The sequence below is a fragment of the Limanda limanda genome, chromosome 1 (genome assembly GCF_963576545.1).
Source record: "Limanda limanda chromosome 1, fLimLim1.1, whole genome shotgun sequence".
Classification (NCBI taxonomy): Eukaryota; Metazoa; Chordata; class Actinopteri; order Pleuronectiformes; family Pleuronectidae; genus Limanda; species Limanda limanda.
This window is the reverse complement of record NC_083636.1, coordinates 26,779,458-26,801,713: the sequence shown is the minus strand read 5'-3', so window position 1 is coordinate 26,801,713 and position 22,256 is coordinate 26,779,458. Positions and strand designations below refer to the sequence as shown.

Here is a 22,256-nt window from a genome sequence, read left to right as displayed (position 1 = left end):
CCACATCTCCACGTTCACCCATTCTACGGGCTTTTAATTTGAAAGAGCCGTTTGATGACACATCCCGTGTGTTAGCTAACGTTGCTCCTTTCTCCGCAGCAGCAGCAGCAGCAGCAGAGGAGCAAGATGGAGTGTGAATGGAAGCCAGACGAGCAGGGACTTCAACAGATTCTACAGCTGCTCAAAGAGTCCCAGTCTCCGGACACGTCCACGCAGAGATCCGTCCAGCAAGTATCCTTGTCCCGAGGCCCCGCGTTGTTTTCCTCACTCGTCTCCAGACTCAACAGGCTAACGGGAGCTACAGGGCTAGCCGGGTGGTTACCGTTAGTACGCAGGTGCTCCGGATCCGGTTGTTGCTTTGTGTCGTCCCCAGTAAGCTCAGCAGGGCCGTGCCGTGCCGTGCCTTTGTGACATTAGCCTGGCGTGTTTTCATCTGCCTGATCGGAGTTACCTTTCTCCATACATCCAGCGGTTAGTCGCATCCCTGTCCGCCCTCACCTCTCATTGTCCTCTGGCAGTAAACATGAATTGTTTATCCTCCACAGGCTAATGTCCAGGTAAAAGTGCTGTGTCTAGTTGTCAGTCTGCAGTGACGCGTGGCGTCTCACATGCATGAAGGGATCAGACAGTCGTTAACATGTTATACATGTTGTCATAATGACGTAATGACATTGAGGAGCAGAACAGTAATCCCCTTGTATCCAATTAGTGACTGCACTATTTATTTTACTTGAAAGGGAACGTGTAGTGTAAAAAACAAACAAACACAAATGTCCTCATTTGATGCATTGTACCAGATTATACCTTAAAGCTGGTTCCCATCTGCAGACCCTGGGCAGATCAGATGTGATCAGAGAGATCACAACACAAGACTGTACAAAGATGCACACTTGACACATGACATTTGGTAAAATTAACGCTTTTGCGAATACAGTGATACATCAGTAGTAAATATTAGAATCGTAGTATTTTATTCAATCATCACACTGAATGTCACAAGTATAAACAATGTCATCAGTCTTTTTATCGAGAGGTGATTTCACAAGGTCATACAGAAGCAGAATGTTTTATGTCTGTGTCACAATATTATTATCAATTGATGTCACCTCCAGCAATGTGTCAAAAAAACCCAGAAGGAAAATCATTCATACTTATGTTACATTTCATATGCGCTGAGCCATTAACTCATAGTCAAAATGCTGTTGTAGCCCTAATATGCTATCTGGCTGGGTAGGTACAGCTATCTGTCACGGCAAATGACATATTTATGACCCCCCCCTATCAACATACGCCGACTCCCCACTCACACACGTTATTATACTGTTATTTTTAATGTACGCCGCCACTCGACAACACAAACACCGGCTCTTTCTACATCTCTATAGCTGAAGCAAATCCGTTTTTTTTACCATAATTACCATGTTATGGATTGCAGTGGTAATGTGCTCAGAGCCTTGTGACATGCTGCACGTACAGTTAGCACTTTGTCTTCCTCAACCACCTTCCTTAGAGACTGGAGCAGCTCAACCAGTATCCAGACTTCAACAACTATTTAATATTTGTTTTGACAAAGTTAAAATCAGAAGGTAAGCAATCCGTCCTGTCCGTGTCAGCGTGTTCTGTTCTTGTATCTGCACCTTGTTCCCGAGATGATCCGACGCTACCGGACAGTGTGAACGACAGACGTGTCTTTTTTTTTTTTATGTAACTGCCCAGTGACAGGTCTGTGGAGCCATGACTCTGCTTCCCCGGTGGCGTCTTTGCCACAGATGATGCGGCACTAAGAATATGGGTCACTCTAATTTTAAACCTAATTCCTGGCCCCACACAACTCTTGGCTTGACTGTCTGCACAGTAGATGACCCACATGTTAAGTGGTGTTAAGGCATTTCTCCTAGTTCAGATGAAACAAGTCGCATACTCAGGAACAATAAGATGACCAAAAATGAAGCCATCGATTCATAGTTAAATTCCTATTGGCAGTAACTCAGACAAATAGCATTAGCAGCTATCCATCATTTGTTAACTAATCCCTTAGGTTTACTTTCAAGGACTATTCTAGCACTTTGCTGAACAGCTTCTAGATTATGTTCTGATGCTTGTGTGAATCTTGCTGGTTTGAATGAAAAGATATGTAGAGGCAGTAAAATCCTGTTATCAATTCAAAGACTGAGTCAACGACCTTCACAACACTGTAACACTGAAGCTGTGACTCCACCGGTGTATTTACTTTACATTCTCATTCTTTTGTCTTCCCTCCACCTAACAAGATGAGCCAACCCGCTCCCTGAGTGGGCTAATACTGAAGAACAATGTGAAAGCTCACTATCAGAACTTTCCCAATGGTGTGTCTGATTTCATCAAGAACGAGTGCCTCCAAAACATTGGGGACACATCTCCCCTTATCCGGGCCACTGTGGGTAAGTTCAGTCCACTGGAGGCAGTGATCACTGATCGTACGAATACAAGCTGCTAAAGAAAAGTATCCACCAGATAATGCAGATCCAAAATATTGGCACATTAAGACAGTAACAGCAGAAAAACGTCAAAACCTGTCAGTGTTAGTAGTACATGACAGCCAAAGCAGGTAAAAAGAAAGCAAATACATAAATAAAACAATTGAGTTTATAACTTCATATAACATAACACAGAAGATATTTAATTTCACACTAGTTTGTTATTATGACAATATTAAACAATGAATGGTAAACAAGTGAATTCAGGAATGATTTTGGATTTGTTTGAGACTGTGCATGACACACCAACATGTCTATTGTTTGTTCTTGTGTCCCACCAGTGTAACTAACAGTAAGTCCTTCCTCATCTCAGGTATCCTCATCACCACGATTGCCTCCAAAGGAGAGCTACAAAACTGGCCGGAGCTCCTGCCTAAGCTCTGCCTGCTGCTGGATTCGGAGGACTACAACACATGTGAGGTGAGGACAAACAGTGCTGTAGTAGACGGTTTGTAGTTGTTGTATATTGTTCTATATGGATATTTTGTTGTCGATGGTGTCTGATCTCTTTGGCAAGTATTAGACTCCAAGTGGGACTGGCTGAATGTTGGTATTCAGGTCTCTTAAACGTTACAGTAGTTCTTCTAAATTCCTAATCTTGTCTTAATGTGCAGGGTCAGCTCAAAGAAAAAAATGTGCATCAGCCCTTTTATATACCTGCACGTGTCTGTGTGTGTGTGTGAGAGAGGTAGTGATTTAGATTGTGCCCGTTTGTGAACATATGTTATAGCTCACTTGTGCTGTCCAGGCACACAGTGCAGCATGTTTGTTTGTTTGTTTATTTATTTATTTATTGTGGGAAGGAAGGAGAGCTGGGTCAGCCATAAAACAGCATCTGGATCGTGTCCTGCTGGCCAGATGAGCCAGAGGCAGTCTCACAGCTGGAGCACCAGCCACAACTACAGATTATTTTGAACAAAAAACCATATGACCCCATTTTCTGATCTGACACACTGAATAGCTTTTTTTTTTTTAAATCTGCATATTAGCAAAAAACAAGATGGTGCCTTCTTTATACTGCAAATATTTGTTTTCTATATACGCTATCATTAAACAATTATTTGTATTTATTAGATCTACACTGACCTAATTTGAATTACAGTGTAATATAATTTATTCTTCAATGTATCCAGTTTAAGTGCTAAATGTAGTCGATCAGTTCACGATGATATCTGCTCTTGTACAGTTACTACATTGTAATGGTAGATAAATACGACACGTGAAGACGATATTGGATCAGCTGATCAGTGTGACTTGCCTCACCCATACTTAGACACTCATAAACTGCCTGCTTGTTAATATGCTGTCAACTGCGTGTGCCTGTGACATCAGCCACGGTCGGGAACGTGTACACCTTTGCACCGTAGAACATGCACAAATTAAGTAGCATGTTAAACTGTCGTGCTAAATTCAGCCGTAGCGAAGGACATTTGAAATGGATCCTTGCAGGATTACCCAGCACGGCTCGGAGCAGGAATGTGCACATGATTGTCTGAAATTTAAAGAAGTGGTGTGACCGAAAAAAAAATGTCTCTCCTAGTTGCACCACAGCACGCTGCTCTTATGAAGCTCATTCAGAAGCGGAGATTTAGGTCATCTATTTACTGCAGAGGATCCTTAAGTGTGTGTGTGTGTGTTTGTGTGGCTTAATACTGAACTGTGACTGAATGTAGCAACTCCTCATAAGACTTGCTATGTTTTTGAAAAGCAGCTTTGAAAGCTTCTTAGGTTCTGACGTTGAAGATGGTTCAAATTGGTGCCGTACTGTTTTCTAATCTTGTGGCGCAATGTGCAAAAGTGTGTGTGTGTTTGTGTGTGTCTGTGTGTGTGTGTGTTTATGTGCCAAGTCTATGTTCACTGTCCATGACAGAGTCTAGTCTTGTTTAAGTGGATGTGGTGATATAATGGCAATACTACACTGGCTATAACGGTTTTAAGTATTACTGGTTGGGAAAAATTAAGGACTTTCTTCACAGAAAAGTTTCATAAGGTTGTTGCTGCTGTGTTTTTCTTTTTTTTCACCCAATTTTGATTTAAATTGGATGTACTGATTTAAACTGGATGTACTGTGCTGGATGTGCTGAATCTTAAAGACATTCTAGTCCTGCTCCTCTTTTCCATAATAACCTGCATGCTAAACTGAGCACGGTCTCACATACACAAATGTTTCAGTGGCGAATCTTCGCTTATCGTTCATTACTAATCCGAGGAGGTCAATAAAACCTTCTGTGCCTGTAGTGTGGCTTTGGGTGGAGTTCAACTTCGGTCAATATTGGCCTTGCCTTTACGTCTGTGTGATTGGGCCCTTACATTGTCAAACCCAATCATGAGAAATTGCACTTAATTTTTAAGTAATTCCTTCTGTTTGAGCTCATGTATTGGTGTTAAGTGAAATGCATTTCCACTTGGCGATCACTTAATGTCTTTTGCTGTGGACAATAACCTTCTCTGTACGTCTTTGGAGAGTTAGAGGTGGACAGAAGTCAGAATTCCCTCTTGTGTTTAAACCACGATGAGCTCTGCCAGCTCCACAGCAGCTCTCGTTCATGTTTCTGATGCAGCAAATATACCCGTGTCATTCCAAATTCATTTTTGAAGGTGTTGACTGTTGCCATAGAGACCCCTTGATAATCCACGCTGTTACTGCCATCACAAGGACTTTGATTTCTATTTTGGGAATACTTTTACTGGCTGCTGGAGCTATATGCATTCTGGTATCCAAGCCATGTAGGTGTGTTATTAGTGTAAATATCCACTCTCATGTATCTGTAGTAGATCTATGCAAGATCGTCCTCATCACTCTGTTACAGAGTTATACTCATTATGAGCTCATATATGGTAATGATGGTGTGTAGCTTCGAGTAATGTGTTATTCTGAGTTGTATTATTTCATTGTCTTGCATGGTTTCTGCTGGGTCTAAAAAAAGTCTAAAATTTGATAATAGGAATTTTAGCACTTAAAAGTCCTAAATGCGTTAAAATATGTTATACTAGGTTGGAACTAAATTTGGTTAGGTCTTAATTATCAGCAGGTAGGCTAATAACACGAAACAATAGATATGATCACATCACACCTGTTTTTATAGTTTTTACATTGGCTCCCAGTTTGTTTCCGGATTGATTTTTTTAGATTTTATTGATCCCAGGCTGTATCGCAGATCTTTTAATTCCCTATTTACATCTGTGCAGCTTTTGATCTTTGGGGAAGAGTCAATTCCTGAAAACTAGGAGGTGGTCAGGGGGTTCACCATCAGGTTCCTTGCCTGAGGAAATGAGGCTGTCTGAGACGGTGTGTCGTCTTTAAATCTCAGCCAAAAACATGCTTTCTTTGGGGGGGAAGACATAATCCTGAATTTACTTTGAGTGCCAGACTATTTTGATGTTTTTAGCTCTATTCTTATTATTAGCACTATTATTTATGTACTTAATTTTCTTCTACCATAGTTTGTAATGTGTGTTGTCGTTCTTTCCCTAACGATATCACGTACTATCAAACTGTAATCTAACTAAAAACCAGTCCAAGGTGGAACTGATAACTGAGTCTACAAACACCCTGGACAGAATTTGGCTCAGTACTGTGGGGAAGACTATGGGTACCCTCTGTCTCTGCATGTAGTTTGAGACATTACGCAGGGTTTTCAGGGTTAATCTTTACTTGGCTACTTCCAGAAAATTCTGGGACACCTTCTTGTCTGTCGTACTTACCCTAAGTCTTAAATTTCACTACGTTCCCGAATAGGTCTTCAATTTCGATCTTCTTTTTTAATTGGTTATCAAGACGTACCATAAATTCCTTGCAAATCAACACCAGTTCCTGGAAAACGTGGTGGGGTTGTAGAAGGAGCGCCCTGCACCCCCGTGCCACCCCCTCTCTGCGTGCTCTATAAAAAGACACAAGCAGGTGTGTTGGATGCCAAGTGCAGTGTTGGTGGATGGCTCAATATAGGTTTTGCCTGAGAGCACTTTTACTGTTTTGATTAATGGCAGTCGGAGAGGGGCTGTGATGGTGTTGCGAGGGTCAAGTTTGATGCGGCTCCAACAGGATCAATGCTCATCTGTGCTCATGCTCACCGCACCATAATTCAGGTTTTTCCAGAGCAGGAGTGTGAAAGGAGATGTGCAGTTGACATACCTCTCTCCCCCCCCGGCAACCGGCTCGCTGTCATCTGTGTGACTCACATTCTCGAGTTTAATGACCTTCCGTAGCCGGACTTGAAGGGAGGATTATGCTTCAGCGTCACTGGAATGCCTGAAGGCCACTCCCATTTCTTTGCCCTTCTCTGACACACACCCGCCCTCGCAAACACTTACAATATATAATGTCGTGACAGTGATCAGCGGGAGCGGCCCTTTGTCGTGCTCCTCATGTTGTCACATGGATCAGTTGGAATAGAGCTACATTTCAGCATTGTATAGAATTTCCAGAGTCTGATGCTGAATTGCTGACTTGTCCTTGTTCATTCATTATCGTCCCAAAACAAAATAGTAATTACTGTATATGATACTGTTAAGAAAGACGTTTGGATTTGTGATGTTTACAAAATGTAAAGCGGCCACATAACTCTTTACATCCACATTGGACTGAGACCAACAATCTTATGAATGAATTAACTATTCTCAATATATGTTTTTTTTTCTATAAAATATAAAATCTCGTATTTCTTTGTCCAACTAACAGTCCAAAATGTAAAGATATTCACTTTACAACGATTTCAAACAGAAAAAAAAAGCAGCAAATCTTCTCCAATACTCCATCAGTTGAATCATAGATTTATCCTTTAATAGATTAAAGGATGTAATTTAAAAACATTAAACCATCTTCCACAATTGTGCAGTTGGACTTATAAGGAATCATTATTGTTTTAGTCTGTTAAATCTTGTGATATTATTATTTTTTTCACATTTTAATCATATTTGGTTATCCCTCCTGTGCAGCCTTTGAAACACTGATATTAATTTTTTTCCTAATGAATTTTAAGCTGGCTGCTCCTCTGCAAGGTGCCAGTGAGCGGATCGTACTTATTAGGGAAAACGGATTTATTCCTTTGACTCCCACTTGACTTCTGTGACCTTGACACAGTCTTCGCCTTGAGCATCCTCATCTTGCTCCATCTTTCGACGCACCCCCGTGTTTTTTTTCCCCCTCTTTGAGACATTTCTGTGTCTGTCATCTAAGCAGCATGCAGACGTGAGAAGGGTTTCCATGGCAACACATTTCAGACAGCGACGGTGTGTGTGCGCTTTGCCGTTTCTTGTGTCTGATCCTCCGACTGCATTTTCGTGAGAGACACTGGAGTCTGCAGCATATCGTGAGCATGCATACTAACCATCCGTCAAGCAGCCAGTATTAAGAACGAGTGTGTGGGTATATTTAGATCTGACTGCTTGCCAACTGTTAGTGCTCCGAAACGTGCTCAGTCGGCTCATCCTTTCCTGCTCCAATAACCTTCAGACTGTAGAAATATGACCTACAGTACATATTTCTTACGTAAAAGGTTATAATACATGTTCTGACTAGAGAGCAAATACACCATATATGAACCTATATTATAAAAACTGTTAAGAGCACATTGCAAAATACACCAGGAGGTCAGTACAATTTGAAAAAGGAACTGAAAAATAAACCCATTCAACCACCATAGCCTTTTTATAACTGCATGCGAAGAAGACTTCCTTTAGGAATCACCAACAGAGCTATTATTAGCCATTGCATCTCAGTATGTGTGCTATAGCTGCTTGGCCGTTGTGAGAATCTGTACAGTGGATTTCCTCTCATCCCTTTGTTCTTAGTTATTCATAGTGTTTTTTGTTTTGTCATCTTCCCTCAGGGAGCGTTCGGAGCCCTGCAGAAGATCTGTGAAGACTCAGCTGAGATCCTGGACAGTGACATGCTGGATCGTCCCCTCAACGTCATGATCCCCAAGTTCTTACAGTTTTTTAAGCACAACAGTCCGAAGATCAGGTATAAAGGCTTTCCTTCTACCTACTAATTCTGTTTACCGTCTGTCTGTCTCTCTGTATGTGGAATGAATATCTTGTGAACCATTCAGCTAATCAGCTTCACACTTGGCATATGTATTGCTACTTGCCTGAGGAAGTGCAGTGCAGAGTATTGTGCGATTTGGATATGTTCAGTATTAATAAAATTAGATAGTCATTCAGAAGTCAGTGCAGTGTGCCTATAGTCAGTGGACAGACTCAAACATGTCTTCTTCTGCGTCCACTGATAAACTACAGCGGCAGTCAGCAACTGGGTCAAGCCGCTCTTCAAAATCGCAGCCAGTTCATTTTGATAAGTATCGGACAGACATTGGAGAGGGTTGTGCTAATCTCCATCTTGGCAGCAACAGTCATAGAAAGCAATTTGTCTTCAAAATAAAAGCATATCATTCATTTTGTTGCTAAAATGCCTTACATCAACAGAATTACAGAGCTTTTTTTTTTTTTTTTACTGTGAACTTGTGTCTGACGATTGTGTGGATTGCTTAACAGGCCTTTGAAATACCCGACATCCAATGCCTGAAAAAATAACAGCAGTTCAGAAAATCATTCGAACTCAAATATAAACCAGACAAATGAGCACTGACAAAGCAATTCATGAAAAACATTGACTATAAAATGGTCATACTCACCCCCATTCCGATGGGGGGGTGGGTGGAAGTGTTTGAGTCCACAAAACACTTCTGGAGTTTCAGGGATAAACAGTGAGCTGATTAGTGACCTATCGTCAGACGTAATACAACAGAAAAAAACATAGCATGCCTCCATACTGCCTGTGTGGTGTCATCCAAATGCCCGGAAGCCCTGACATTCATATTGGTCTTGAAACAAGTCCATTTCCACTGTGTTTTAGGTCTAAAAATCCACCAGAAGTGGCTAAGCTGGCAGACATTAGCATTTCCGACGGTCCCTGAATGCACCTCATTGGAAGATATCAGAGGACCTTAAGGGTTGAAACTTGGTGTAAATGACCTCGTTTGGAGTTGAATATAAATGTCAAGGCTTAACGACACTTGGATGACACCGCAGGAGCAGTGTGGAGGCATGTTATGGTTTTTCAGCTGTTTTATTACGTCTGAAGGACTCACCATTGACTTCAATTGTATTGGATTCTGCTCTAACAAAGTTTACCCCTGAGACTCCAGAAGTTTTTGTTGGCTCAAACACATCGACATAGGGGTGAGAAGATAATGAGTGCATTTTAATTTTTGGATGAACTATCCCTTTAACACAGTACAAACAAACAGCCCATTCCAACCAGACACGTATAGAACAGCCACTGCAATAGTTTTGTTTAAATGTATTTTTTACTGTCAGTCATACCTATTTAAATCATCACCATCCAGTGGAGGTTAATTAATATTCATTGAGTACGTTTATGTATTCACTCCCTGTAGTTATATATTTTATTCATGATGCATGATTATCAGTCTATTGTACAAAATGATCTTGAGCAGATCTGCTGGTGAGTATGTTTCATGCAGCAGATTCATGTGATCACACGTGCACAGTTCATGCACAGACTAGATTAAAGGTCGATGTAAATGTACGGTTGGAGTCTCCTGTTCGCTGTGGAAAAGAGCTCCTCACATTTGAAGCTTGAATTTGTGCCGTTGGAGCAAGAAAAAGACAGAGTCTGCATTCATAGCGTGCAACATGTGAGGTAAAATTGTTAGTGTGACTCTTAAGTGTTGGTTATTGTATTACAGGTCCCATGCCATCGCCTGCGTCAATCAGTTCATCATCAGCAGGACCCAGGCTCTCATGCTACACATCGACTCTTTCATCGAGGCAAGTCTGACTGTTAATTATCTGTTGCTATAGTTACACTATGCAGACAAACTGCTTCCCCTCCTGCTTTGGTAAATAACAGCTATCATTCAGACAATTTGTCTGCAGTCTACCTCTCAGCTCATTGCGTCATACAGCCACTCCTGCTTGTTCCAAGCTGTATGCAAATTATGGCTAGTACGTAATGTGGTTTCCGTTGTATTCCTCTGTTAAGATTTTGTATGTTTACCTCAAATGGAAAATTTCAAGTCAGGATGTTTTCTGCCATTTTTATGTTGTCCTGAATTTTCTCTGGCTATTTTAATTAACTTTTATCAGTCTGACTTCATTGCTGAATGTGTTATTTATATTTAGAGGTTGGACGAAGAAATTAAAAGGCTAGCCTGACAAAGCTCTCTTAGCGATTTTAAAGAGTAAACTTATCTTTAAAACAGTAAAATGTATATATATTTTGAAAAGCAGGGTTAGAAGCAGGAACTGTTAGATGATATGTTTTAATTATAGGAACCTCTCTAGGAAAACTATCAGATCAGCTGCTGTGATATTAAAAGAAGGACAAATGGAAAGAGTATTTCTACAATTAACAAACTACTAGTAAGCATGAGTGCAAAATACAAAAAAACACTTTATAAAACCTAAGCATTAGATAAATATCTGTATGTGGATTTAATGGGGTATATTACCATATAGACTTTGTCACTGTTTATATTTGTTCAGGAAAACTGTTACTCACATGTAATACAATGGCTGCTTCACTAGTGTTCTTATTATTGGTATCACTTGTTGTGGTACTTGTTGTTTCACACACTTCTCCTTTTGAGCCTGGTGTCCTTCTATCGTCCCGTAGAACCTGTTTGCACTGGCAACAGATGAGGAACCCGAGGTGAGGAAGAACGTGTGCAGAGCTCTGGTCATGCTGCTGGAAGTCCGCCTGGACCGTCTGCTGCCGCACATGCACAACATCATCGAGGTGAGTGAGACTGGGGACTGAATGAGAGTTAAACACTGGTGGAGAGAAGAAGAGTGAACATATGTATTTTAAGGATGAGTCAGATTTTCTTTGCCCATTTTGGGAGTAGACAAGAACCGTGTTGAGTCAGGTTCTGGCGAGAATGCGACAGCTGAGCCGCCTACTGTCTATGTACACTCCTGATGCCCTTTGGACAGACGCACTTGTGTTACAGTTGGGCTACAAATTGCATCCGTATTTTTTGAATTAAATGTTCAGTTTGTGATTAAAAGCCTAACGTATGTAATCCTGAATGTAATTTCTCTTAATTGAATCTCAGTACATGCTACTGAGGACTCAGGACCAAGATGAAAATGTTGCCCTGGAGGCCTGTGAGTTCTGGCTTACTCTGGCGGAGCAGCCAGTGTGTAAGGAAGTGCTGTGTGGACACCTTTCCCAGTAAGATTACAGACACACACACACACACACACACACACACACACACACACACACACACACACACACACACACACACACACACACACACACACAACCTACTGATAATACACTCAGTGACACTCTTACAGTAATATTGAAAGCTGGTGATTCATAGCAGCCTTGGCAGTTTCTATCTGAAGACCTTGAGACCTTGTCGCAGGTTGACATTCTTCTTCCCCACCTCATGACGGCTGATTAAGAACCTTGGCTGTTGGCCTCAGCTGTAACATCTGTCACCACACTGTTCCATTAAACTGTACCACAGCACAAATCAGTTGTGAGTGATTACGTGTGGCCTCCAACCTATCCTTGCCCTTTGTCCTCATAATGTTTCCCTCTGGTGTCCACTCCAGGCTCACTCCGGTGCTTGTCAACGGGATGAAGTACTCTGAGATTGACATCATCCTGCTCAAGGTCAGTTTATATAGCCTAACCCTAACCCTAACCCTGTTCAGATTACACAATGAAGTGGCCCGTCACTCAGGATGACACGTTTTATATATTTTACTGCAGCCATTTTAGAACTATGTAGACACAAACATGATGTCTGTGAAGAATCTGATTTTATTCAGCCTGAACTTCTATTGTGGTTGTGATTGTTCTTTTCAAATACACACTGTTGTAGTACAGCCACCTTTCAGTCAAGTTAAGAGTTATATAACCGCAACATACATCATCCCTTCATCCCTTCCATTCCTCACATTCTTCATCAGGGCGACATTGAGGAGGAGGAGGATGAAGCGATTCCCGACAATGAGCAAGACATCAGACCGCGCTTCCACCGGTCGCGCACAGTTGCCCAGCAGCACGAGGGTGATGGGATCGAGGATGAGGAAGATGACGATGATGACGATGATGATGACGACGACACAATCTCTGACTGGAACCTGCGTGAGTTCCTCGTCTGTGCTCTGGGAACTGTCTGCATCTCTGTCAAACTTTTTTTTCCCCCCTTACTGATTATAAATTGTCTTTTTAACAGTTTCCCTTTCTTTTTTAGTGTATTGATTACTTGTTTTTTGTATGTCTGTACCTGTGTTGTCTGTATGATGTTTGTCCACCTCGGTGTTCGTGTGTGCGTCTTTCTTCTGTTCTCCAAACGTTAGGTAAGTGTTCAGCCGCAGCGTTGGACGTGTTGGCCAACGTGTTCAGGGACGATCTGTTGCTGCACCTTCTGCCACTCCTCAAAGAGCTGCTCTTCCATCCAGAGTGGGTGGTGAAAGAGTCCGGCATCCTTGTGCTGGGCGCCATAGCTGAAGGTAGGTAGAGAAATAAGAGACAAACCATAGGGAGTAAAGCCCCCCCTCAGGATATGGAATCAGCCTGAGTTGACACTGTTCTCATCCCTGTCTGCAGGCTGTATGCAGGGCATGATCCCATACCTGCCAGAGCTCCTCCCCCATCTCGTCCAGTGTTTGTCTGACAAGAAGGCCCTGGTCCGTTCCATCACCTGCTGGACGCTGAGCCGCTACGCCCACTGGGTTGTCAGCCAGCCCCCAGATGATTACCTGAAGCCCCTGATGACGGAGCTGCTCAAACGTATTCTGGACTCCAACAAGCGGGTGCAGGAGGCTGCTTGCAGGTAAACCCATGTTGTAATGCATAATATCATCCCTGTACTGCTTTGCGAATGGTGCGACCCACATTTGTCCTTTTCGGAGTCAGAAATAAACGCAGATTTGTAATCATATTTTTTAAAAGGGGTTCCACTTACAGTGTTGTCTTCCTTTTCCACTTCACTCATCTCTCCTGACCAGTGCCTTTGCCACTCTGGAGGAGGAGGCCTGTACAGAGCTGGTGCCCTACCTGGCATTCATCCTGGACACGCTGGTGTTCGCTTTCAGCAAGTACCAGCACAAAAATCTGCTTATTCTTTATGACGCCATAGGAACGTTGGCAGACTCAGTGGGACATCATCTGAATAAACCGGTACGTAGAACTGAAAGATAGACTGTTTCACTTCACTTTTCTGTGTGACTCTAAAATTAGCCCGTTAAAACTCTTTATTGCCTCTTCCTCATTTTACTTTTGTAGTAGTGGAAAGTGTACTTTCAATTGTTAAAGTTTTAGTTTGATTTCCTCATACCCAGCAGAAAAACTAACAAATACAATTAACACCACCCCTGTGCTTTCTAGATTTATTAGCTTGAACCTATGGGTGAATACCTTAATGCCTGTAATTATCATCCTCACTTCTTATTTTTATACACCGTATATGTGAAGACTAATTTAATCTGTGTCATCTATTAGGAGTACATCCAGATGCTAATGCCTCCACTGATCCAGAAATGGAACCAGCTGAAAGATGAGGACAAAGATCTCTTCCCTTTATTAGAAGTGAGTTTCTAATGGTCACATACTGCCTGTGTCATTGGTGTTAGTCCTGTGATGTTAACATCTAATGGTTTAATCATTTCCTCAGTGTCTGTCGTCAGTAGCCACGGCCCTGCAGGATGGCTTCCTGCCCTACTGTGAGCCTGTGTACCAGCGCTGTGTCAACCTGGTCCAAAAAACCCTCGCTCAAGCCATGGTGAGAGCACAGGACCCTTAAATGTGTAGATATACACACATGCATACACTCCGAAGGATTTCTGCACAATTTGATGCACATGAACACTGCAGGAGATTCTTCTCTCAGACGCGTTCACAACAGCACAGAAATCAGCGGAGTGTTTTGGTGAGGGGGGGTGCAGAGGCAGGATATAACGTATTATTCCCGTCTTTTTAATTAAAGCACATTGACACCGGCGTCTGCCCTTATTACCCGAAGCTCTTGTGACATCTTCTTAAGTGTCTGGCCCCTTGAGATGTTTGTAATATATATATTTTTTTGCATCTGTCACATGTTAGAAATGTCATCAACACAACCACACACTTGTGGTGAATCCTTCGAAGGATCTCCTACTGTTTTCTCACATCAGTTATTCGGGAAGTCTCCAGAGTTTTTACTTCGGGGCTGGCCAGATAAACTCCAGAGAAATTCCGGAGATCAGTGCATGTCTTAAATCAGCTTTAGTCATTATCTGTAGAAGTCACTTTCAGTTCATTCATCAGTTGGACACAAACATGAATACGAATGAATGCTGATGTTGCTCTGTCTGCTGTAGGTGTGAGTACGTAATCATTTCCTTACATGTTGAGGATATAGATTTTTACAATGTCAGAAAAGGTCATCGTTTATAGATTATTGCACTACCCCAAGTGGTGAAAACAATATGTAGGTATATAGACGAACTACCTGAAATCTAACTTAATAACTCCAGAGCTTTACTTAAAAATATTTTTTATTTGATTACAATTTTACTGGAACTCTGACTCTCTTTTCTATCATCCTACGCTGTTGTAGCTTCACCAGTCACAGCCTGACCAGTATGAGGCCCCTGACAAAGATTTCATGATTGTGGCGTTGGATCTTCTCAGTGGACTTGCTGAGGGTCTGGGTAACACCATTGAGGAGCTAGTTGCTCGCAGCAACATCCTCACTCTCATGTATCAGTGCATGCAGGTGAGGAGCCGTCACAGTGCGGTCACATGTCACTCATCTGATGAACTGTTTAAGTCACCTGCAGTGTTAAACCATTCGTTTGTCTGTTCAGGACAAAATGCCCGAAGTGCGTCAGAGTTCCTTTGCTCTGCTGGGGGATCTGACCAAGGCTTGTTTCCAGCACGTCAAACCCTGCATCGGTACGTTCGGTGCAGCTGATTCTGAAACCGTGTTTGGCAATACGTTTTTAGTTTGTTGCTAAGTTTACTTGCTCTCCTTCTTACAGCTGATTTTATGCCCATACTGGGCACTAATTTAAACCCAGAGTTAATATCAGTGTGCAACAATGCAACATGGGCGATCGGAGAGATATCTATACAAATGGGTAAGTGCCTTAGGTTTACCACACATTCAAAGTAAATGATTTTGTATTATATATTGTGTTATGCATCTACAATCACCAGAGTGCACAGTCAACAGATTTCTGTCCGTCATCGCTTATCTGTTCTCCACTCATAGGGCCTGAAATGCAGCCATACATTGCCATAGCGCTGCACCAGCTGGTGGAGATCATTAACAGGCCCAATACCCCAAAGACTCTGCTGGAAAACACAGGTACCACTCGGTGGCAGTGCTGAGCTAGCCAGCCAGCTCACCACATGCACAGTGAGGTGCTCACACACTCAGGTCCATTCAGCCAGGATTCACCACACTCACTACGGTGCCTGTCCCGCCCTTCCCAAGCCCTGAGCCTTACAGGTTTCGCTGGTTTCACCAAAGTACGGAATGTAAAGTAGTTCATCTGCTGATTTGCAACCTGGAAGCCCTGTGCCTGCAAATGGAGATCAAAGTAAATGAAACCCCCGGGCAAGACCTGGTGTGAAATTCTTGACAATCTTGAAACGAGCGAGCCATGTAAGTGCCCGGTCTTGGGATGAACTACTGTGGTCTGACTGTGCACCATAGGGTGAGGTAGAATATATCATAACACCAGAAGGTGAAGAACAGGCAGTTTGTGAGATATATAGATTGGAGAGATCCTAGTCTTAGACAGTTAACTTTTAGACTTCAGACATATTTACCCAACACTTGAAGTTGCTAAATGTAGTGCACCTAGCCTAGTGCATTCGTATAAAAAAGGTTACACTCCTCTCTTGTTTTTGCTCTTTGAATTGGAAATTAGAATGCGATGAGTCAGAGATCGTTGAGAAAAAGGATTCACGCAAGCGTGAAGTGTAACCTGCCCAAAATAAAAGGAAAAGTAGGGACTATGTAGATGTGTTCCTGTTTGTTTGCTGTCAGTTTATTTGTTGCTTTTATTTACTGTTCTTTAAATGTTGATGCATATCTGCCAATAGATGTTAAGTGTTGTTAAGAATGGCCAATGTTTGATGCAGGATACATGATACGTCTCGTTTTAAAATAATTTATCAATCAGTTTTTGCATCTGACCCAGTGAATGTTTTCACCTAGGGGTGGGCGATAAATCAACAGCCTTATTATATTGGAAAGTAAAACATAATTGCTAGCTCAGCTGTTGCCCGGTTGCCTTTTGTTGTGCAGGAGTGTCCTCTCTCCACACTCCCACTCACATTGAGGTTAAGTGGACCGGAATGATCAGAATCATGACGGACGCCGTGCCAAAACTTGAAAATAAATAAAAACTGTGATATTAACTTTAGGTCATATCGCCCGCCCCTACTTTCACCTATTGTTGCTTGTTTTCAATGCAAACAATTGAAAACACGACAGTGAAGCAAAATGATACAAATTAATGAATGTTTGTTTCTTTAGAGATCTGTGACAACCAGTTCACAAGTGAAATCGGGTTTAAAATAGTCACGTAAGACCACAGCTAGGAGTGGGCGTGGCAATAAATTGACAGCACTTGTCATTTTGACTCAGATCAGCCGATCCTGCACTGAACTGTACTCTAATGAGCATACCATCTGCTTTCTGCATGTGTCATTGGACTGTTCATAAATGCCTGTTTGTTAATGAGAATGTTGCATAGTTTTGTGTCTCTTAAACTTAGGTCCTCCCTCCTCTCTGCCTCATAAGAACCTGCTGTGCTGGATACTAGTCTCCCTCCATGTAGTTGGCTTGGAGTAATCTGTCATTTCTTTTCAAATGAACCACAACCAAAAACTGTTTCATATGGAAAAATTTACATTTGTGAGTTTAAGGGAGAAATTTCTCAAGTGAACTGCTCTTGTTTATGCCAGTCGCATACACATGCTAAACCTCAGCGAGCCTGTGTCGTAATTTTCACACCCACATTTTAAATCAAGCTAATTGATTTGGATCAGATTACAAAATCTGTTTGAGCCATATGATTTCCCGAAAGCAGATGACACTGTTTGCCTTTTTCTATGAATGTCCTGTCAAAGCTGTCAATGTGTTCTCCCTTAAACGTGTTGTATGTTTTTTTTAGAGTGTCATATTTTACATTCCTCCCCGCGACTGAAGGGGCAGTAATAATCGACACCAGTGAAATCTTCTGTTTATTATCATACACAGATTCTGTTGATTTATGTCTCTGAGTTGTTTGTTTTTTCTTTATTTTTCTCCTCCCCCTCCTCATTGCTCATGTCTTGGTTGGCGTTTGGTGGTGTGTAACCGTGATTGCGTTACCTTAGCAATAACAATTGGTCGTCTTGGTTACGTTTGTCCTCAAGAGGTGGCACCCATGCTACAGCAGTTTATAAGACCCTGGTGTGTATTATTCAATCTTTTATTTAATTCATCTTCTCTCTGCTTTCCTCCGATCTCCTCGCTGTCTCCTGTGGCTCTCCTCTTCTCCCCTGTTGCTCTCCTCCTCTCTTCACTCTCCTTCTCAAATGAAGTCTTTTCTGTTTTTTATTTCTTTTTTCCTTTGTTATCAGTTCGTAATCATTGCCAACCATGTGACTAACCCTGTCCTCTTTTAGGTCCTACATGTGATTTTCTTTTTGCCTCAGTAGCACCTTCATGTATTACACTTTGATTTGTTTAGTTTATTAGTTTGTTTTTTTGTCATCGTTAACTGTTGCTAACAACCTAAAAGATGCATGGGATCAGATTAGTCATATGCCTGCTGGTTCAACAACATGAGAAAGGATGCAAAAAAAGCAATTCCTAAATCCCTTTCTCATTTAGTAGTCACCCAGCTGCATGTGCCTGTCCCATAGTGATCCCAAAACCTTCTCTAGTCAGTCTATCCAAAAGTAATGTTATTTTCAAGGTGCTAAAGACGCTGAACACACTGCTCAGACTAAAAAAAGTTATAAGAGCTCAGAGTAGTTGTATTAAGATAAAGACATTGTTTTACTAAATTTGTTTTGTGTGCATGCTCGACTCGTTATCTCGGGTCATTATAGACACTGTTTTTTATTGATAAGGAAAGAAAACACCTAGACAATACATTTTTATGGAAAGAAATAATTTTGTGAATTTCTCACAATAAAATGTATTAGCATTAGTCATTCATAATGGTTGTTATACAAGTTTCTAAAATTGTTACTTTATGGTTTTTGAAACGTCTCATGTTAAATGTGGCCGTCCCTCTTGTCAGGTGCACCTCTCTACGAAATATAAGAGACAATGAGGAGAAAGACTCTGCGTTCAGAGGAATTTGCACAATGATCAGTGTAAATCCGGGAGGTGTAGTGCAGGTGAGATCCAGCACGAAGAAAGCAGCCTGTTCATCTTTTTTTTTTAATTTTATTTCTCTGGAAGTTCAAATGTTGCCTCCCCTCTCTTCTCTGGAACAGGATTTTATATTCTTCTGTGACGCAGTGGCCTCCTGGGTAAATCCAAAAGAGGATCTCAGAGACATGTTCTACAAGGTAAAAGCTGAAAATGTCTGTTTAGATACAAATTGCTGAATTTTACTGAGATCACTTTACAACTCAAATGACATCTGTAAATTGACTCATCTTATTTTAAACAAGAACATGTAACAAATGTCATTTAGGAGATCTATTTCGTAAAAAATAGTATAAATGTCTCCTGGTATCAAATTTTCAGATTCTTCACGGCTTCAAGAACCAGGTGGGAGAGGAAAACTGGAGACGATTCTCAGATCAGTTCCCTGCGCCCCTGAAGGAGCGGCTGGCCACCTTTTACGGGGTGTAACTGTTTCCAGAGCAGTGTGCCTCATCGCTGGGGTCAGTTCTCCCCGTGATGTAGTTTCATATTGTTGAGAAAATACGCAATGTGATTTCAGTATATTCATGACGGCTCTCTTTTCTCTGCACACAGGTCATTCACTTTGGGAGACAAACTAGGGAACCTCTTTTACCCAGGGAACATGTTACCCTTTACTGGGGGGGAAGGGTCTGCCTGCTGAGGGGAGGGAAGGGGTGCGGACCCCTCCCCGAACCTGGTGGACGGGGTGGGAGGGAGGTGGTAGCTGCAGTGCTCAGAGCCCTCTATGCACCGGCAACAGGGGGAAAGGGAACGGCAGTACAACCTTAACCATGGGAGGATAATTCATGTAATCACATCTTAATCTGTTTGTTTTTCTCTATTTCTTCTCCAAACACTTTACTTTCTGCCAACCAAACTACTGAAAAGAAATATAGGGAGATACAGAGAAAATAATTTGTTTTTCGAGTTTTTGTGTCTCGAAATGTTGTGTGCAGGAAGTGAAAGAAGAGCAGCCACACATTTATAATGATGTCAGCCAGGTAAATGGCTCATGGCAGTTTAGTTAAATTGAAGATTTTACTCAGTAAACACAGCGAAGGTTCAGGAAGAGATATTTTCTTTAGAAAGATAATAAGAATGCATCATAGTGGATCCATCTCTGGAGACAGTGATTTTACAATGCTGCATATCACAGAGGATAATTTCAGTGTTTCTATTCTTTAGCAGGGCAAACGCTGTTTATTGTGTCACTGGAGAGCACAAGGTTTTGTTTTAAGGGGCAGATTTTCTGGGAATAGGTAGCATGCTTGTATCATTGTGAAAAGCTGTAGAATATTAGTGATGTGCGTTCGACAGCCGTCATTGCCCTGTAATAAGGTTCTTCTTCGATCTTGCAATTTATCTGCTTTACAGTACTTTTTGTTTCCTCTACGTGAGAATTACAGCAATCAGCTGTAAAGTAGCATGACTGGGTTTACAAAAAAACAACAACAAAAAAAGAAGAAAATCCTGGCTGTGGCGTAAAGGTGGAGTGAATCTCTCAGTCTGATCTTGTGGTGTGGATGTGACATTCATCAGCAAGCATATCTGAGCTTTAGATGCTTCCCATCCTTTCTATTGTCTGAGCGTCGCAAAAGGAGAAGCACACGGGTTGACATGCTGAGTCGGTCGTCACCGTTTGTTTCTCGGACTTGAACCACAACAACACTTATCCCGTCTTTAGTGACCTTTGGCTATCAGAACCATGCAGCCCATCAACTCAATGTTGGATATGTTTTATTTTGTCAATGTACTGACGTTTCGTTCTCGGTTGTGTGGCTTCTTGTGCTAAAAGCATGATCTCGAGGGTGACTGTGTAATGTTTTGGATGGTTGTGTTTCGTGGGGTACTTGGATGCTTTCATCTCTTGCATGTTGGTGGCCCCTCACACCCCAACATATAGTGGGGAGGGGATTATGGGAGGGAGGGGAGCTTCAATTTAAGGTTTAAACAAGAACCTTTTGGGTGTTGCAACACTGGGACAGTTATAACGTCACGTAAATCTTGCTGGAGTGTTCTCCCTAAACTTTGACCCCCGTAGCTGGATGTATAGTTTAAAAAAAAGCTGTGAAACCATAACGTTATTGTCCCTGGTTGTTTTTGCGCTGTTATATTTTATTAAGTGTGTAAGTGTCTCAGTTACAGATAGGCTGAATGTATTCCATGATGGGTTGGAACGAGAGGGAGATTTTCTTTTTAATCTTTTTTTTTTTTTTTTTCTTAATGCCCAGCCAGTAATTTTTCCTCTGCCGGCCAGAGTAATAACTACAGTATTTTAACCTTATGCGATGCACATAATTTGCACTTAAATTTCAAATTACAAGCTCTTGAAATTAATGCTGTAGCCAAACCCTTCGAAAATATGATTCTAGTGTTAACACAGATTATAAACTATTGCTGCTAATACTAGATATCGACTTTAAAAGTAGTTTAGCTTCTCTGATTAACTTATACAATGTGAAATATACAACTAGCCTTTTAGATTTAATGTTAATGGGGTGGGTGTAGGTTAATTCCGGACATAATGCATCATGGAATACAGAGGCAAATACTTAAATGTGCCACATCATTTTGTGTTTTGACGTGATTTTTTGTCTGTCACATTCCAGCTGTTTGGCATGCAAAACAATGGCGTAATCACAGCTTGATGGGGTGTGTGTGTGCGTGTGTGTTCACAGTCCGGTTGGTCCATCATTGAAAGAGTGTAGAGTCTATAAAACACACAAAACAATCCCCCCCCCCCCCCCCAAGCCCTGCTGTGTGCTGTATTTCTGACTGACTGCTGCTATACATTGTAGTTGTGTGTCACTACTTGAATATGTGTTTTCTACGTGTTAACCTCAGGTCGTCTGTGTTCAGTGTTTCTGGTTTTCATGGTTTCCCCCCCCAATGTGTACACGCCTTTATCCATCTCCTCTCAACAACTGAAGATAAGTTGAACTCTTGCCCTCCGTGTTAAAAGTGGGTAGCCGTGGCTGTGAATTGACATTAGTGTGATATGTGTGAAACACATCTAGCTGTCAAGTGTTACTACGACTGCAACGCAAGAGGGAAGATTAATTTGGAAACTTGCACATACTTTATGTACCTTTTATCTAAAGTGATTGTTATCAGACTACGATAAATATTTAGTGTAATATGTACACAATGCCTTGAGAGCAAATACGTTGAGGTTTGGTTGGTGTTTTGCAATAGATATACAGTATGCTGTATCTAAAGAAACAGGCAACGCCTAAAAAAAAGCAAAGAACTAGGTTGACGACTTATGGACATTATGTTATGAACATGATGTTAGAAAATATAAGTTTGACTTTCTATGAAGCTTTATTGAAAATTTGTATTTTATAAA

At 41.6% G+C, this 22,256-nt stretch overlaps 1 protein-coding gene across 3 annotated transcripts in view; it reads left to right on the top strand.

Moving 5' to 3' along the window:
- The window catches only part of tnpo1 (transportin 1), a 21,711-nt gene extending 76 nt beyond the window's left edge, over nt 1–21,635 (top strand). The window contains exons 2-25 of one of the 3 annotated variants that reach the window (XM_061081818.1): nt 100–231; nt 1,511–1,586; nt 2,271–2,420; nt 2,830–2,936; nt 8,345–8,478; nt 10,226–10,307; nt 11,155–11,277; nt 11,597–11,715; nt 12,108–12,168; nt 12,468–12,645; nt 12,861–13,013; nt 13,111–13,336; nt 13,512–13,683; nt 14,005–14,091; nt 14,177–14,284; nt 15,101–15,259; nt 15,351–15,438; nt 15,525–15,623; nt 15,758–15,853; nt 17,878–17,953; nt 18,792–18,891; nt 18,991–19,065; nt 19,247–19,386; nt 19,481–21,635. In XM_061081818.1, coding sequence (XP_060937801.1) covers nt 127–231; nt 1,511–1,586; nt 2,271–2,420; nt 2,830–2,936; nt 8,345–8,478; nt 10,226–10,307; nt 11,155–11,277; nt 11,597–11,715; nt 12,108–12,168; nt 12,468–12,645; nt 12,861–13,013; nt 13,111–13,336; nt 13,512–13,683; nt 14,005–14,091; nt 14,177–14,284; nt 15,101–15,259; nt 15,351–15,438; nt 15,525–15,623; nt 15,758–15,853; nt 17,878–17,953; nt 18,792–18,891; nt 18,991–19,065; nt 19,247–19,354 — 2,682 coding nt within the window. In that variant the 5' untranslated portion in view covers nt 100–126 and the 3' untranslated portion in view covers nt 19,355–19,386; nt 19,481–21,635. Of the gene's footprint in view, nt 1–99; nt 232–1,510; nt 1,587–2,270; nt 2,421–2,829; nt 2,937–8,344; nt 8,479–10,225; nt 10,308–11,154; nt 11,278–11,596; nt 11,716–12,107; nt 12,169–12,467; nt 12,646–12,860; nt 13,014–13,110; nt 13,337–13,511; nt 13,684–14,004; nt 14,092–14,176; nt 14,285–15,100; nt 15,260–15,350; nt 15,439–15,524; nt 15,624–15,757; nt 15,854–17,877; nt 17,954–18,791; nt 18,892–18,990; nt 19,066–19,246; nt 19,387–19,480 lie in introns of those variants that run through there. The other 2 variants (XM_061081805.1, XM_061081811.1) reach the window with 2 other exon arrangements.
- The last annotated feature ends 621 nt before the right edge of the window (nt 21,636–22,256 follow it).